This window comes from Medicago truncatula, chromosome 1 (genome assembly GCF_003473485.1).
Source record: "Medicago truncatula cultivar Jemalong A17 chromosome 1, MtrunA17r5.0-ANR, whole genome shotgun sequence".
Lineage (NCBI taxonomy): Eukaryota > Viridiplantae > Streptophyta > Magnoliopsida > Fabales > Fabaceae > Medicago > Medicago truncatula.
In genome coordinates, this window is record NC_053042.1 from 50,929,524 (window position 1) to 50,946,714 (window position 17,191).

The 17,191-nt window shown below is 35.8% G+C and overlaps 3 protein-coding genes across 3 annotated transcripts; 1 reads left to right on the forward strand and 2 right to left on the reverse strand.

Annotated features, from left to right (window-relative positions):
- Positions 1 to 1,597: 1,597 nt before the first annotated feature.
- On the reverse strand, positions 1,598 to 2,683 carry LOC120577904 (uncharacterized). Its single transcript, XM_039829818.1, has 2 exons — positions 2,090 to 2,683; positions 1,598 to 1,974 (listed from the first exon to the last, which is right to left on the reverse strand). Exons 1-2 carry the CDS (start codon positions 2,675 to 2,677, stop codon positions 1,771 to 1,773), a joined length of 792 nt encoding a protein of 263 aa, XP_039685752.1. The 5' UTR covers positions 2,678 to 2,683; the 3' UTR covers positions 1,598 to 1,770.
- An 81-nt stretch (positions 2,684 to 2,764) lies between these two features.
- On the reverse strand, positions 2,765 to 5,607 carry LOC120579362 (uncharacterized). Its single transcript, XM_039831365.1, has 2 exons — positions 3,685 to 5,607; positions 2,765 to 3,385 (listed from the first exon to the last, which is right to left on the reverse strand). Exons 1-2 carry the CDS (start codon positions 5,605 to 5,607, stop codon positions 2,765 to 2,767), a joined length of 2,544 nt encoding a protein of 847 aa, XP_039687299.1.
- A 1,022-nt stretch (positions 5,608 to 6,629) lies between these two features.
- LOC11409016 (ARM REPEAT PROTEIN INTERACTING WITH ABF2) lies at positions 6,630 to 15,315 on the forward strand. The gene is made up of 19 exons (XM_003592384.4): positions 6,630 to 7,043; positions 7,123 to 7,280; positions 8,725 to 8,897; positions 8,977 to 9,097; positions 9,170 to 9,244; positions 9,352 to 9,446; positions 9,646 to 9,721; positions 10,177 to 10,284; positions 10,579 to 10,707; positions 11,505 to 11,573; positions 11,767 to 11,826; positions 11,967 to 12,090; positions 12,202 to 12,341; positions 13,126 to 13,189; positions 13,319 to 13,398; positions 13,754 to 13,818; positions 13,920 to 14,037; positions 14,161 to 14,285; positions 14,790 to 15,315. The coding sequence occupies exons 1-19, from the start codon at positions 6,797 to 6,799 to the stop codon at positions 14,875 to 14,877; spliced, it is 2,115 nt and encodes a 704-aa protein (XP_003592432.1). The 5' UTR covers positions 6,630 to 6,796; the 3' UTR covers positions 14,878 to 15,315.
- The last annotated feature ends 1,876 nt before the right edge of the window (positions 15,316 to 17,191 follow it).

Consider the following 17,191-nt stretch of genomic DNA (forward strand, 5'->3'; position numbering starts at 1 on the left):
CAGCTACTACTACTACTACTATTTTCCATTTTATAATCATTGTCAATTGTCAACAGTGAGTGCATTTTTAATGACAACAATAGGATAGTGACAATGACAATAGAATTTGTCTAGTAATTTAGAATTAGACTAATCCCTCAACAATGGCTAACCTAACCGTGTGTAGATGGAGATTGTTGACATTTTTTTGTTAATAATAATATTTCCTTTTGTAGATGATGAATCTCTAGATCAAATTGAAAGTACATGAGTGGAGGAGTACACCATATTCATATATCACTCCATGATTTTTGAGTAATATTTACACGGGCAATTTCAATAGTGACACCACCGATGTCCTTATGTTAGGTGCTCGTTGAAATATTGTGGTGCTACCTCTATCCCTAATTATAAGTCTCTTTTGATAATTTTTTTTGTCCTTTTTTATAAGATTCATTTGCTATTTTCAACTACATTAATTATTTCTTTACATACATGTCCCTATTTATTATACATACATCTTTTTCTTCAATCAGCAATAATAACATATGAAAAACATAAACTAACTCTCAATCTTAAGGATAAAATTGTAAAAACAATAGTGATTACAAACAACTTTAATACAAATATCCACTTTCTTAATTCTCGTGATTTTAGCAAAAGGGTCCTACAATTAGAAACGGAGGTAGTATTTATTAACTTTTCTTCACTCCATTCTAACTTAACAATTTTTAAATAAGTTTGTCGGTCTTTGAATTTGTGTTTATCGATTAATTTAGTATTCAAAATTTTAGAAAGGACAAATATTCTCTCAATTTGCTTAACATATACTTTCTCCGTGAGCTTAGCTCAGTTTGATCGTTACATCAAGTTTGATCGTTACTCTGTGAAGGGAGTACTAGTATTAAATATGCACATCATATTTTGATTTCTAACAAATGTGATCCATTGATTACATCTTATGGTATTTTCTTTGTGCTTCATTCGTGAGAGAATTAATTGATCCCTCACCTTAGAATCCACCTTTTTTAAATGGTCTTGCATTTTGGAAAAAAAGATGAGTGAACCATCAAGTTAGTCCCTGAATTTTCACGCGTCGGCCAATTTAGTCCCTCAATTATGCGAAATTTCAATTTCATCCCTGAATTTGTTAATTGTCAATCAATTTAGTCCTTCTGGTCAAACGGGCTGTTAACGGTGCTGACGTGGCCGTTAACCTCTTACATGTCATACGCCACGTAGGCAGGGACTAATTTGGCTGATAATTCCAAACATTTTGAAGGACTAAATTGATTGATTTGCAGAATTTTTTTTTATTTTTTCCCCAAACAACTCTTTTCTTCCCCAACGACTTTGTCTTCCCCAATTGTATAAAATTGGAACCCTAATTACACAATCTATAATCTACATTCTAATATCACCTAAATTTCCTTGAATAATAAGTTTAATGGTTATGAAAAGAGGTTGAAGATGATTCAGAACACACAAATTCGTCCCCAGATCATATTTAAAACCATCAAATTAGTCCCTGAATATTTTAATCATATATCAAATTGATCCTTGAAATTACAGAACACAGAAATTAAAACTGTGATATTACATAGGCAAAAGTCATAGGTAATAAGTCATAATTCTGAGAAATTACATAAGCAAAAGCAACCCAATTTTGGGGCATTAACAAGTCATAAGACTTAAATGGCAAGTTAAGCAAAAAAAAACCCAACTATGGGGCATAATTCAAATAAGCCTACATATTACAAATCCAAAACATCTATTAAACTTCAGGAAGCATCACTTCTTGGGAAATCCGGGAGTTGGTATAAACTCCATGAATTGAGGTTGAGTCGAACCGGGTGGACCATAGGTTGGATATGGAACCCTAATCATGCCAGCAGGAGTTGGATGAGCTGGTGCAGGACCCCTCATTGGTGTATTCTTTGGCCTATTAGCTGAAGGAACCGGTCCTCTAAGGCCATACCTCCTTGGTGCAAGACTCTGAAATTTCAATTTCAATCAAATTAGTCCCTAAAATCATAACAGAATCAATCATATCAGTCCTTCAATTAATATACTAATTGCCAAAACGATCCTTAAAAATTAAAAGTCATACCTGTCCAGCATGTGCAACAACATTATGTTGCACAAAGTAAGGAGCATTTTCTGGCACAACATTTGCAGGCACTTCATTAGGATCAATTGCTGGCACAACATTTTCTGGCACTTCATTAGGAGCATTTCCAGGCACAAAGTTAGGAGCATTTTCTGGCACTTCATTAGGAGTATTCCCAGCATTTTCATCCACAGCATCTACATTGCCAGCATTTTCATCCACATCATCTACATTGCCAGGATTTTCCTTTGGTCTCCTACTAACACCTTGCATCATACAACTTCTTGCATTATGATCAAGCAATCCACACCTCCCACATTGAGTGTCATTGTATGTCTTCTTCATCTGACTCCCACAAACAGGTTCCTCATTACCATCATTTCTTCTGGCTTTCTTTGGTCTTCCTGGAGCCCTTTTAACCTTTGGTGGCACAGGTTTTTCATAAGGAGTTGATTCCCAATATATTTGGGAATTAACTGGCTGAATGAAGTAGTTGTATGTTGCCCTATAAGATCCAAGGGTCAACCAAGCATGACAATGGTCTTCTGGCTTTAAACCTCTCAATGCAAGGGCTGAACAAGCATGCATACATGACATTCCTGTTGCATTCAAATCCAACATATTCCAGTTCAAATCAAAAACACCAGAATGAGTATAAAAATAAAACATATTTAGCTAGAAAAATAAAAGAAAACACTTACCAGTTAACTGCCAAAATCTGCATGTGCAAGTTTGCTTAAATATATCAACATCCACTTTGATTCTGGAGTAATTTTCTATTTGATACCTTTGCCTTGGATTATCACCACTCCACACTGGTGTCCAATTGTGACTGGCAAGCTTTTCTTTCTCTAGCCTACTTTGCTGCCAAGGACATAGTGGTCCAGCTCTCCCATCAAGCTTCATCTTGTTATGACTCATTTTTCTCATAACATAGCACCTAACATCCTCAGCGAAAGTGAGTATTGGTTTCCCTCTATAGTTCAAGATCTTTGCATTGAAAACCTCACAAGCATTGTTCACTATGTTATCTGCCTTGCAATTTTCACTAAAATAAGCTTTAGTCCATGCTTCCTTTGGCCATTTGTTAAGATACTCCCATGCCTTCTGATTAAGCCTCTTCACCCTCTCCATAATGCGGTTGAATTGAGTGGGAGTTGTTGCCCTTGCACACTCCCATACCACCCCTCTCAATTCCTTCTCCTTCCATTGTTTTGTGAAGTTCCTCCATAGATGCATTGCACAATATCTATGTGGCACCCCAGGCATCACTTCTTGCATGGCTGGAATCAAACCCTGCCAATTTTAACAATTACAGAATCATTATTCCCTAATATATATCACTATCCATCAAATTAGTCCCTGAATTATACAACTTACTATCAAACTAGTCCCAGAATTATACAACTTACTATCACACTAGTCCCTGAATTATACAACTTACTATCAAATTAGTCCCTGAATTATATTAATAAATATCAATATAGTCCCTGCATTATTTTACTTACTATTTTCAGCTATTACTATACATCAGAATGCATGAAAAAAAGGGACATAACATGAAAGATGAAAAAGACTAAGATGGTTATTCATACCTTTTGCATGTCTGAGATGAAGTTCCATCCATTACGCTCATAATCTCCAAGATCTTTATGTAATAATTCCAAAAACCATTTCCAGTTATCTTTATTCTCCACATCCACAATGGCATAAGCAATGACATAAATATGGTTATTTCCATCTTGTCCCACAGCAGACAAAAGTTGCCCTCCATAATACCCCTTAAGAAAGCATCCATCTAACCCAATCAATGGTCTACATCCAGCCTTAAAACCTTGTTTACATGCATCCAGACAAACATAAAATCTTTTGAATTGTGGAGGGGACTGTGGCATTGGTGTTGTATTCATCCTCACAGTTGAGTTTGGGTTACTCCTCAGCAGTTCATTTGCATAATCCCACAAAAGACCATATTGCTCCCTTTCACTGCCTTCAACCAAATCCCTTGCTTCTTTTGTTGCCCTAAAAATCAAGTTGTCATCAAGAATCACCTTATAATCCTTCTTGAACAAATCAAATATTTCTCTATGCTTTATTTCAGGATCAAACCTTAAGACTTTCTCAAGCATCTTAACCACCCATTTCCTATTAGCTTGTTTATTCTTGAAATCTGTAGGGCAATCATGTTTACTCACAAATGTTCTGATCTGAAAACACTTCCTCTTTTCATCCCTTGCACAATATATTACCCAACCACATGTTTCATGCTTGCATTCAGCCCTTGCCCTCTTCTTATCATTCTTCAGCCACTTAATATCTTTTCCCTTGTGAATGGTGTAATCCTTAACAGCATCCTTAAATTTTTGAAGAGTAGCAAACTCCATTCCAAGTTCCAAGTTTACATCACCAAACCCAGCATTTTCATTAAATTGAGGATAAACTATATTCCTATTTCCATCACCTTCATCATCAGTGCTTATTGGACTCCTTAACTCCTCAGAAACATAGCTGTCATTATCACTGCATACTTCATTAGGCTCAGACATTTCAATGTGAACCTGGCTACCATTACCTACCTCACAGTGAGAGTCTCTATGTCCAGCCACATAATCCGCCTCAAAATCAGTGTCATCACTAGAAGAATCAAACACAAGTGGGCCATCATCATTAATGGTCACCCCAGTCCCTCTTGAGTATCTCACTGGTCTTTTTCTTTTTGGTGCAGCAGTTTGTTTTTCCTTGCCTTTGCTTTTCCTTGCCTTTTTCTGAGCTCCTTTGGTGACATTTTCCTCAACCTGAGTTTCTTGTTGGGTGACTGTTTCTTGAGGCTGACTTTCTTCAGCCTGAGTGACATTTCCTCCTTCATTATCAACAACATTGTCTTCTTCCCTTCCTTGAGTAGCACCAACATTGTCTTCTTCCCTTCCTTGAGTAGCACCAACATTGTCTTCTTCCATTCCCTCCTGCATATCATCAACAATTTCCTCTTCATTACCAACCCTAGTTTGCACACTAGCAACCAAACACTCTACCACATTTCTTTCCTCAGCAGTTAGTATGTCAACCTCCATAACTTTAATTGGTTCCTCCTCCCTTGTTTTTGCACTTCTCAGACATTTTTCCATTTCTCTCTCAACCTCCTCCCTCTCTTCAGTTGTTAATGGAACAATTTCAACCTCCTCATTATCTACCAAATGTTGTGCATATATTTCAACTTCATTACCATTAGACCTTGCAGCTTGCACCATATCCAAAATATGTTGATCAGTTGTCAATGGAGTCAAGCAGATGTTCAGATCATTGGAAACACCCTCATACGGCTTCATGTACCCTAGTTTAGATACCTTGAAGTAGCTTTTGCAATGTTTCACCATCTTCTCAATGTCCCACAAACACAACTCATCAACATATATCTTTTCCCATACACAGAATTCACCGCCAACATATTGCAGCCTCCGATTCTCATTTCGCACTAAATCACCACCATGATGCAGTATTAGTGTTATATGCTCTTCCATCCTACAAAACAACACAGAATCACCACCATGATGCAGTATTAGTGTTATATGCTCACCACCATGATGCAGAATTCGGCAACCTTGATTTTAATCACAAACAAAACAACAAAAAAATACAAAACTAAAATGCAAAACTCAAATACAAACGTGTAATTTCCTTCATTACAAAGTTAAATGTTCATCAAATTTAGTAACCAACCAGGAAAAAAAATTAAATTTTCAAATTTTTACAACTTTACCAAAAACCCTAAAAACGAATAATCATACCAAACCATTTGTCTCAAACACGCAACAAAAGGACAAAATGAAAACGAAATGATCACAGACAGAATCTTAAAACGCCAAAACGAAATGATAAAAACGAACAAAAACGAACAAAAACGGTGCCAAAACGAAACACGCCAGAATCTTGATAAACAAAAGGAAAGGTGTTACCTTTGATCACGGTCGAACACAGGAACTTCAAACACGCCAGAATCGATGGAGATGAGGATGATTTTGGAGGGGTGAAAATGGAGAACGTTTTAGCGGGAAGGAGAAGAGTCAAGGATGTTTTTGATGGTTCTGAGTAAAATGTGAAGAAGAAGGAATATGTAATGCAGGGGCAAAATGGGAAAAGCACGAAAAAATTAAATTGAAAAATGAAAAGTGAACTTTTTCCAAATCAATCAAATTCGTCCCTGAACACGTGGCTTCCTTCTTGCCACGCGTACAGGACAGCACACCATGCCAGACGACATGTCAGCATGGCTAACGGAGCCCGTTAACGGAGGGACCTTTTTGATGGACGTTTGACAAATTCAGGGATGAAATTGAAATTTCGTATAATTGAGGGACTAATTTGGCCGACGCGTGAAAATTCAGGGACGAATTTGATGGTTCACTCAAAAAAAGATCCAAATATGAAACGGGTGTGTTAAAGAAAATAGGGAGTGCAGATAGTGACTGGTTTCCCCTTCTCAATATCCAGATTGAGCCTGTGCAAAACCCACATCTCTCTTTTTTGTAATAACGGCGGTGGTTTCAATTTTACCGTAACTACCGAAAATACCCCTTCAGTTCTGTGATCCATTCAAATCTTCATTTCCAATTCTCGCCATTTCTATCTGATTTTCTCTTTCCATTCCATTCTGTTAACCATAGCGCCAACCAACACCACACTCTTCTTCACCCTTCTTCTCTCTCTTTCATGGAGTTTCAGAGACGCCAAGGTCACTGCCTCTCCGAGAGGAAGGGGCAAAAACGTAAGTTAGACGAAGAATTACCGGAAGACCGTCAGATCTCGTCGGCACCGCCTACCGCCGACGAACGTGCGGCACTTCTCGTCGAAGTTGCTAATCAGGTCACCGTTCTCGAGTCTACTTTCACGTGGAATGAAGCCGATCGAGCCGCGGCTAAGCGTGCTACTCATGCGCTTGCCGATCTCGCGAAGAATGGTAAATCTATGTCTCCGATCTTGTTGAATTGCGGTTGAATTGCACGAGTGTGTGAATTTACTGGTGATTTTGTTTGCAGAGGAAGTGGTGAATGTGATTGTGGAAGGAGGTGCGATTCCGGCTCTGATTAAGCATCTTCAAGCGCCGCCGGTGACTGATTGCGTTCAGAAGCCGTTGCCGTTTGAGCATGAAGTTGAGAAAGGGAGTGCCTTCGCGTTAGGACTTCTCGCCGTCAAGGTAATATGATTTTTCTTTATCAAATTTGTATGATTCTGGAAAATGAAATTGATTGAAGAATTGTTTTAGGTTGAATTCAATTAGTGAGTAGTAATAGTGCATCTTCTTAGAAATGTTATTCAATTTTTGTTATGGCAGTATTATCCAAGTGAATTGTTAGCCATATGAAGTAGAATGTTAGAAATGAGAAAATGAAGTTGGCATATTAGAGTGGGAGGAAAAGTAGCTTATCGGAATTTGGCTCTAGTTTTGTTTTGTGCTTTTAAAATTAAAGCACGGTGAGACACAAAAAATGTTATGTATTTTCATTCTAATATCTTATGTTAGTATAAGAGTTTAGCTAAGGAGAGTATAGCAAATTATTCCGTTTTGTTTTATTTTTCCTATTAAACAGGACATACTGTATTGAATGATCTATATGGATTTTTGAGTGTGTCATATTGGATTTTTTTTTAATCCACAGTTATGTTGTATTCAAGAGGGTGAATGGAAATTTTGTTTTATATCAACATCCACTGTCAGGACTTTCAGTTTTATCTGTTTTGAATGTACCGTTGGTTTGTCATATTTCATTCTAGAGAGGATACATCACTAATGCATGTACTTGGGTAAACTTAATTTTAAATAAAAAACTGATTTTATAAAATTAATTTTGGTTATAATAGAGTCTGAAGTAAAATGATTAATATTTGCATGTCTTTCCCTTGAAAGTTTGTTTGTTGTAAACTTTGGTGTAAATTTTAAACCCCATACTGATTTTTTTCCTTTTTTCTTTTCACTTCTACTCAAACAGTGGTTTGGAGTCACAATAATTTTTTCTTTTCTTTTCTGATAGCAACTATTTTAACCGAAATCACATCTGATGTGAAGTGAAATCAATTTTGTTACTCTACTTTGTGAAACCAATTACACTAAATCACAGTAATGTGCCAAGGAAGTGACCATATACAGTCATAATGAAATCTGAATGCATTGAACAAAAACTTGAAATACTAAGAGAAAAATCCATGGTCAATTAACCAAGCGAAAAAATCAAATGAGTTTTTGGATGACCAATTACGAGACAGTAAATTCTTTTAAAATGTTCAATTAAAGTGAATGTCTCTCATAGGTTTAAATAATAAATTGGGTGGTCTGGTCTGAGACTACGGTGAGGGTGTCTCTTGCTATGGGATTTTAGAGTTCTAAACATTCGTGTATGTACGCTGTTATGCCAATTACATGATTGATTTTAGCTTTGATTATGAGATGTGAATAGAGTAGAATGTGATTTCCTTTATCAATTCACTTGCCAACATCCTCCATGATGAGGACCGTGTCACCTTTTCACCAGACTTTGTATTATATATATGGCATATATCATATATTCCATTTAACTTTTAGCTGCCCTTTAAAAAAAGATATAATTGTTCAGCTAACATCTTATTTGAAATGCTTTCTACAGCCGGAACATCAACAACTAATTGTGGACGGTGGTGCCTTAACACATCTTGTTGATCTTTTAAAGAGGCATAATAATGGTTTGACTTCTCGTGCCATTAATAGTCTCATTCGTAGGGCTGCGGATGCTGTTACTAATCTCGCACATGAGAATAGCAACATTAAAACCCATGTCAGGTTTGCCTCTCATGCACGATCGTATATTTAGACTCAGTTTGGATTTTTTTTCTTAACATTATATGGATTTTCTGTGTAGGATGGAAGGTGGAATTCCACCACTTGTTCATTTGCTGGAATTTGCTGATACAAAGGTGCAAAGAGCAGCTGCTGGTGCACTGCGAACTCTAGCTTTTAAAAATGATGAAAATAAAATTCAGGTAGGCAGTGGTCATTGTTGAAAGTTGAGTTTTGAATATGATAATTAGTTACATAACATGATGATTTGCCAGATTGTTGAATGTGATGCTCTTCCGACTCTGATTCTAATGCTGCGTTCTGAAGATGCTGCTATTCATTATGAAGCGGTATGGATAAGGAAACTGTAATGATAAATTTTAGGTTTTGCAATAATTTTGAGCTGTCTATATACATCTCTCATCTGGCATATGCAATGAATTGGATTGTATTACAGGTTGGTGTGATTGGAAATCTAGTTCACTCATCTCCTAATATAAAGAAAGAGGTTTTATTTGCAGGTGCTTTACAACCAGTTATTGGATTACTTAGGTATAATATCAGCTCTGGACTCTATTATTGCCGGGCCCATTCTATTGCAATTCCCCTTCCCTCTCCCTGTATCTTGAATTTGTTTTGGCTTTATTTGTTTATATGCCCAATTTTTTTGTTTCTTGACAATAATTTCTGTGATTTATAACTAAATCAACATATTTCAATTAATGCATTCTAATAATGTTTCTTTTAATAGCTCACGCTGCCCTGAAAGTCAGAGGGAAGCGGCATTGTTACTTGGACAGTTTGCAGCAACTGATTCAGACTGCAAGGTAATGATAAACTTCACAATTGGAAGGGATAACGAAAAATTTTAGTTAGGAGTAATTTTTCAAAATCTCCAAGTCAAACTTTCAAGTTTGGTTCACTTTCTTTTATTGTTTATTTTTGTACTTGTACTTGAGGGGTAAAGAGAGAGTTAAGCTGGGATGAATCCCTCACTCCACTTTTACGGTTGTATCTTGAGTAGTTAAGAGAGATGGAAAGAACAGAATCAACAACATACTTTTTTTTTTGTTGAATAAAACAACTGAACATTAGTTGGGGGTAACTGTTCAACAACTACAATTCCATGTTTGGTTGTTTTGTATTTTTTACATCTTGCTTAAATAACAACTCCATGGTTCTAGAATAGTTGATTATATAGGTGCTACTCCTGTGATAGTGCATCATACATTATATCTCCTTGCTCACAGTTCTTACCATACGTTCCACCTGGTTTGTTTAGGTTCACATTGTACAGAGAGGTGCTGTCCGACCTTTGATAGAGATGCTTTCGTCTCCTGATGTACAACTTAGAGAAATGTCTGCCTTTGCATTGGGGAGATTGGCCCAGGTTATTTTTTTTTCTTTCCTTGTTTATAATTCAATTGTGTAAGTTGGGAATGTGATTCTCTTTTAGATTCATGGAAACATGTCAGTGTTTTCTTTCCTTCCGTAATAATTTTTTAGATTTGCAACTCATCTTGTACACCTCCATCTTCTCGTTAATTGATGTATCCAGCGGGCTCATACCTAAGAACATAACTCATCTTAGTGCTATACAATGTTTCCATTTATAGGCAGAGTTCTTTTTAACATATAAACATCCCCTTTGCCATGATTGATATTTTTTTCCTTCCAATTTCAGGACACACATAACCAAGCGGGTATTGCACACAATGGTGGTTTAGTGCCACTGCTCAAGCTTCTTGACTCAAAAAATGGGTCTTTGCAACATAATGCTGCTTTTGCTCTTTATGGCCTTGCAGAGAATGAGGTATGATATAACTGAAAATCCGAATGAAGTGGACATCTTCTGTCTTACTACAACAACCAAGCCTTGTCTCGCTAGGCGGGATCGGCTATGTGGATCAAACGATTCCATAATATCACAAGTCATCATATTAGCCAAATGATTGACCTCTAAATCTTAAATGTTTTGGAATTTTGCTTTTTTGGCCCCCCAAAGCGGTTTGGTTCGTAATTCCCGAACGACTTTTGTGTTTATAAGCCCTTCGGGAGATATCTCCCGAACGTTGTTTTATAGGCTTTAAGGGTAAATAGGGGGGCCAAAAGAGCAGTCATCAATGTTTTGCCCATAGTTTTTCTTGGCTTTCCTCTGTCTCTAGCGATTGAGCTATGCTCCATCATATCTACTCTCCTTTCTATTGAATCTGAAGGACTTCTACACACATTTCTAAGCCACCTATTTTCTACAAATAGGTGCTACTCCAACTCTCTCTCTCAAATGTTACTTTTCCCGATCCTTATGTCTAATATTTCCACTCATCCAACACAGCATTCTCATCCTTGATACATTGAGTTTATTCCCGTGTTGGCATTTTAGAGCCCATCAACCGTATCATACAACATTGTCAGTCTTATAACTGTTTGACAAAATTTTCCCTTTCACATGAGCTGCATCTTTTTATCACATAAAGATGCGAAGACTTCCTCCATTTCAACCACCCCACTTGGATACAATGATTTACATCTCCACTCTTAAATTTAAATAATGGTTACTTCAAATATAGTAATTAACTATTCCCTTTTTTGTTTTATTTTTCCCTGCAGGATAATGTGTCGGATTTCATTAGGGTAGGTGGAGTTCAAAGACTACAAGAAGGAGAGTTTATTGTTCAAGTAAGTTTTCTCTTTATTCCTAGTTTTAGCTTTTGTTTCAGGCTTTCTGCTTTTATCCTTGGATTCCTGTATAAAAGGGAACTAAAATACTTCATGATTGCATGTGAATAGTTATAGCATTAGGGATCGAATGGGGGAAAATAGATTCTTCTTGGACATATATTGACCTATGTGGATATGGTTTCTATTGCAGGCGACTAAAGATTGTGTTGCCAAGACATTGAAAAGATTAGAGGAGAAGATTCACGGTCGTGTATGACATCATACTAATATCACTTTCTGCATTTTGTTGTAACTAGCATGAGAAATTATTAGAATGGAACTAGTATATCAACTATCAATTCTATTGGTTGTTGTGTTCAAACTTGTAATCCATCAATTTTCTTCTTATAGGTGTTGAACCATCTGTTATATCTTATGCGAGTTTCAGAAAGGGGTTTTCAAAGGCGAATTGCGTTGGTTCTTGCACATCTTTGCCCTGCAGATGATCAAAGAAGAATTTTTATTGAACACCATGGTAAATGCATCTTCGTAAAATGCTTTCATGGGTTTGATTACTGTTGTTTCATGCTGTACAAATTCCTTTTTGTACTTGTTACATTTCAAAGTTAAGCATTTTTCCATATAGGTCTTGAGTTGCTTATCAGTCTTCTCAGCTCATCCAGCTCCAAACAGCAACTTGATGGTGCTGTGGCTTTATGCAAGTTGGCCAATAAAGCCTCAGCCCTATCTCCTGTAGACGCTGCTCCTCCTTCTCCAACACCACAGGTTCAAGTCCAGTTGTATTTTCCCCAATCCTCACAATCTTTATGTTCAAATTTAATAATAAAAAAGGGTCTTTATGATGTCAATAGGCATCGGTTTTCAATTATTCGAAATCTTCTGTTTTTTTTCTTTTTTTTCCTTTTGACTTCAACATAGGAAAATGTTGTTTCCTTTTTTTTATATCAATCCTTTTTAGGAAAGGAGTCTTTATGATGTCAATAGGCATCAGTCTTCATGTATTCGAAATCTTCAGTTTTTCTTTTTTCCTTTTGATTTCAACCGAGGAAAATGTTGTTTCCTTTTTTTCTATCAACCCTTTTTGCACTGATATGACCTTTCAACACACATTTTGCATATAGAAATCCTACCATTTGTTTATGTACTTTTGTATTTAAGTTTTTCTAATATCAGTGTCACATGTCGTGTATAGTAGTGAGTGGTCGATACAAGGACATCTTAATGGATTTACATTATTATTTGTGTATGATATTTGTTGACTGCTGTGTTGACATTTTAAGTTTATGTGAATATGAGTGATGATGTCTAGCTAAAAATATATGGTCCATTTAAAAATGAGCATCTGATGGTCTAATAACCAGACATTATTATTTTACCAAAAAACAAAACAGACGTTATTATCAATGTCTTGCTATTTTCCATGCCTTCCAACCTGCATTAGAATTTGGGTGCTGAGCTCCCTCTTCAATCTCGCTTTGTCTAAGTAATTATGGAGTGAGGTGTTTCTAAAAGCTGGATTATCTATAATTAAAAACTATTCTTCTTACAGGTTTACTTAGGAGAGCAGTATGTAAACAATGCTACATTGTCCGATGTTACATTTTTGGTTGAAGGTGATTATCCCTTCTGTCCACAGTGTTTCATTCTTAAAACTGTTGGATGGCTACCTTCTCTTAAAATATGGTACTGTATCTTCAGTTGACATTTACTGTTAACCGGTTAATCTCTTTTCTTTGTTGCAGGCAAACGTTTTTATGCTCATAGAATTTGTCTACTGGCATCTTCAGATGCATTTCGTGCAATGTTTGATGGTGGTTATAGGGTGAGTATACGCTGAGCTCCCACACCAAATTATATTTTTCCCTTCCCTAAAGAAGCTCGATAAGCATACCGCAAGAAGCAACTATTATTTTTACTTGTTACAAAAAATTGTCCAATAGAAGTAAACAATTATTGACTTCACGTGTTTTATTTAGCTACTTTATTTCAATAAAATGTTTTTATTTTCATGCTCTTTCAACCTCCTGACAACTTTTACTGCAAACTTGGCTGTTGCGTTGAATGGTGGATTTGAATTGAAGTGTATAACCATCAAAATTTGTATTTTTATTCAAAGCAGAAAGTGATTGATTTATTTCACTGATGTACGAATGTGTTTTATTGCATTTGCATGACAGGAGAAGGATGCAAGGGACATAGAGATCCCAAATATTAGATGGGAAGTTTTTGAGTTGATGATGAGGTCTAAAAAATTCTGCAGTCATGTTTTGTAAAAGTTTTAATGTGAAAGTTTCTAATAATCTGTGAATAACATATCTTATTGTTTATTTGACCATCGTCCAGATTTATATATACTGGATCAGTTGATATCACTCCAGATATTGCTCAAGACCTTCTTCGAGCAGCTGATCAATATCTTTTAGATGGACTAAAGAGACTCTGTGAGTACACAATTGCACAGGTGAGCTAGGAAAATTGGTTGTATGGACATTATTTACTCTTCTCTTTCTCATGAAAATAAGTCTTGCTTGATATATGTGTTTGAAAAGTTGGTGCCTCATGTCCCGATGTTCTCGTCTCTCAGGATATATTACTAGAGAACGTGTCAAGTATGTATGAACTTTCAGAAGCCTTCAATGCATTATCGTTGAGGCATGCATGCATTCTTTTTATCTTGGAGCACTTTGATAAGTTGAGCGCGCGGCCAGGGTATTGATCTGATTCCTTCAATTCTATTCGATGTTGAAAATTTATACTGAACTAATAACTTGGTACCTTGTTTAGTAGTGCTCTTTCTTCATGTTTGTTGTAGTTTTGGTGACTCGTGTTCTTGACCTTGGTAGTTTATATTAAATGTGAAGTACCGTGCACTGATTTTTTTTCCAGTTCTTTTTGGGCGAGGAGGGACATATTATGATGTGTGCTCAATATATAGTTGGCATCTCACGTCCTTTTCTTTTCTTCCACAACGACTTATTGTGTTCTTACATCTGCTTGTTTTAGACAAAATTCATTCAAAGGGATGCTAAACTTTATTATAGATAGTTTTTGTGACTGTAGAAACCAACCTTTGGTTAGCCGAATCAGTTTCAGCAAGTTGTTTAATGCACAGTTTATTTAGAATGGTGTCATGCTTAAATCATATGATATTTAAAATAGTCTCATGCTTAAATCTTCAGCTTCTTGATTGTGTGTGGCACCAATTGTTTGCAGGCACTCTCTTCTGATTCAGCGTATAATACCAGAGATCCGCAATTACTTTGTTAAAGCTCTTACAAATGTCAACTCCCATAGACTGTAATGTGCAGCGATTCTCTTGACCTCTAACCAATTGTGATGTACAGAATGTAGATGTTATTCCTAGTGTTGTACCAGGAAGGGGGTCTTCTTTATGGTATACAGGTCGACTAATAGAAATATTACACCAGAGAGTAGTGCATGTTCTCTTTCTTTTTTTTCTTTGATGTGGTGTAAGCCCCTTTCTGTCTCTAGCATTATTACAATCATAGATATAGTAAATATACGGCCTTCACGAACATTGTTTTTTCTTCTGCAATATTGTGATGGTTCCATTCCTTATATGGCAATTGTTCCCCGTTGTATATATGACAATTGGATATTAGATAATTGTCTACGAAAATTGAACTGCTGGGTAATTTATGCCAGGCCGTTAAATCCTGTCGTCTGACATGGAACTGTTGTAAATTGCTGTAGCAAATACTCTACTTGTATGGCCCAAGGCATGCTGCTGGTGTCACTGCTAAATTTTTTACAATTTCTTTTGGTATGCGTGCTTGTTAAAAAAAGTACCATCGGTCTAGGGAACATATCTTGAAATGCATCAAGAAAAGGAGACACGAGAACTTTCTGCACCCAGTAGAGAGGAAGAATAAGAGGGGTGTAGTTGGAGAAAAAGGAGAGGGAGGTGAAGGCCGGCTGCAGATAGCAAGAAGGAGAGAGGGAAGTTTGTGTGTGGGTGGTCGAAGAGGGAAGCTGATTTCAAATGAAATGGGGAAGAATATTTGTCAGGAAATGTAGAGGGTGTGTAAGAAGTGTAGGGTGGAAGAAAAAAAAAGTGTAGGGTGGAAGTTCCCATTTTCTTTTAGGGTTGAAGTACCCATTTTCAATTTGGTATAAATGATCATCTCAAAAAAATAAAATTGTGGCCAACAAAATCAACCTTAGTGGCTTAGAAACACTAGTGTGTATCGTTGCCACTAGGCTAACTATTTTTTCCTTTTTTGAAGGAAGGAGCTATGTTGCTTTGTTAAAATGTGATAGATAACTTTGTTAAAAAAAAAAAAAAATGTGATAGATAACATCTATTATTTTAAACTATAAAAATCGCCTTAAGAAGCACTTGATGTGTTTTTTTTTTTTTTTTTTTTTGAGAGAAAGAGGCACTTGATGTTGTATACCACACTTGCTTGATAGTAGATACCAACAAATCAGCTTATAGAGTCGATCAACATTGTATATGTGTTAAATTAATGGAAAAATCTATGGTGAAGTCATGAGAATGACTTTTTTGGTGAAGTCATGAGAATGATTTTTTTGGTGAAGTTAACATTATACTATCAAAAGTGTTGTGAGTAACACCCCACTGTTTGTACAGTGGCATCGAAAGTTCAGTCCTCATAGTATCATCAATTCATCAGATTAACAAGAATACACTTAATCTAATTTTATCCTACCTTGTTTTAATTGTAACATCCCATAAAGTGTAACACTTAAGACTATCACATGATATCAACAACTATGTTTGCATGTTAAAGATGCCAACAATAAAATAGTATCTGTAAGTCCAAGATGTTGCAAACATTATTAGATGAATTACTATTGATCATTAATTAGTAATCAACAATTTAAAAATGAATCAAACATTAAGATTAAAATTAACTTTTTCAAAAAAAATCAGTTTTATGACTGCACCGTAGAAGCTCCCTTAATTAAAAGCTTTTGAACCCAAACTTAGAATTAAAATGCTTCCTCCGAGGCAGAATTTTTGCAAAGAAAAACGTACAATTTTTTGACAACTTTCTCTTTCATACTCGCATTATATTTTTATTATCTCTTTTCTTTTTTCTCTCTCTATTGTTATAGACCAATGAAAAAAGAGAAAATAAAAGTTGTCAATAAATGATTGTCGATATATCACTACTCTTTTGCAAATAAGTTAGTTGCCATCATTAATGAGCAAGAAAGAACACACAACAAACTTAATATTTGAGATGATTCACTCTTATGTTTTTTTTTTTTTTGAGGGACACTTATGCTTTTATTAACAAATATTATACTCCCTCCTCCTATTCCTATAAAACAAAAAATACACTTATCTGGTCTATAATACATCAGTTATTGTGCATTTTTTCTTATAATAAGATTGGAGGAAGTAATTAACCGACAATAAATTGTTCATGGTATATTAGATTACTGCTAAGGATTTAATCTTGTAACGCCAAGAATCATTCCCTTGAAGGCGGTTGTAAATTGGAGTGCCACTATTTTCCCTTTCCCAATATAATATAATTTTAAAATAAAGATAAATATAATTAATGATGCAACATTTTTAATGGATGAAGAAAATATGTAGTTGATCGATTTGATAAAAAAAA

Bases quoted from the DNA above. Each gene is read 5' to 3' on its own strand.
- LOC120577904 (XM_039829818.1), bottom strand. From the start codon at position 2,677: ATGCATGCTTGTTCAGCCCTTGCATTGAGAGGTTTAAAGCCAGAAGAC. The intron at 1,975-2,089 runs GTATGACTTTTA...TTGAAATTTCAG, and splicing joins TTGTTGCACATGCTGGACAG to AGTCTTGCACCAAGGAGGTA.
- LOC120579362 (XM_039831365.1), bottom strand. From the start codon at position 5,607: ATGGAAGAGCATATAACACTAATACTGCATCATGGTGGTGATTTAGTG. The intron at 3,386-3,684 runs GTATGAATAACC...TAAAATTGGCAG, and splicing joins TCATCTCAGACATGCAAAAG to GGTTTGATTCCAGCCATGCA.
- LOC11409016 (XM_003592384.4), top strand. From the start codon at position 6,797: ATGGAGTTTCAGAGACGCCAAGGTCACTGCCTCTCCGAGAGGAAGGGG. The intron at 9,098-9,169 runs GTAGGCAGTGGT...ATGATTTGCCAG, and splicing joins ATGATGAAAATAAAATTCAG to ATTGTTGAATGTGATGCTCT. The intron at 11,827-11,966 runs GTATGACATCAT...TTCTTCTTATAG, and splicing joins AGGAGAAGATTCACGGTCGT to GTGTTGAACCATCTGTTATA.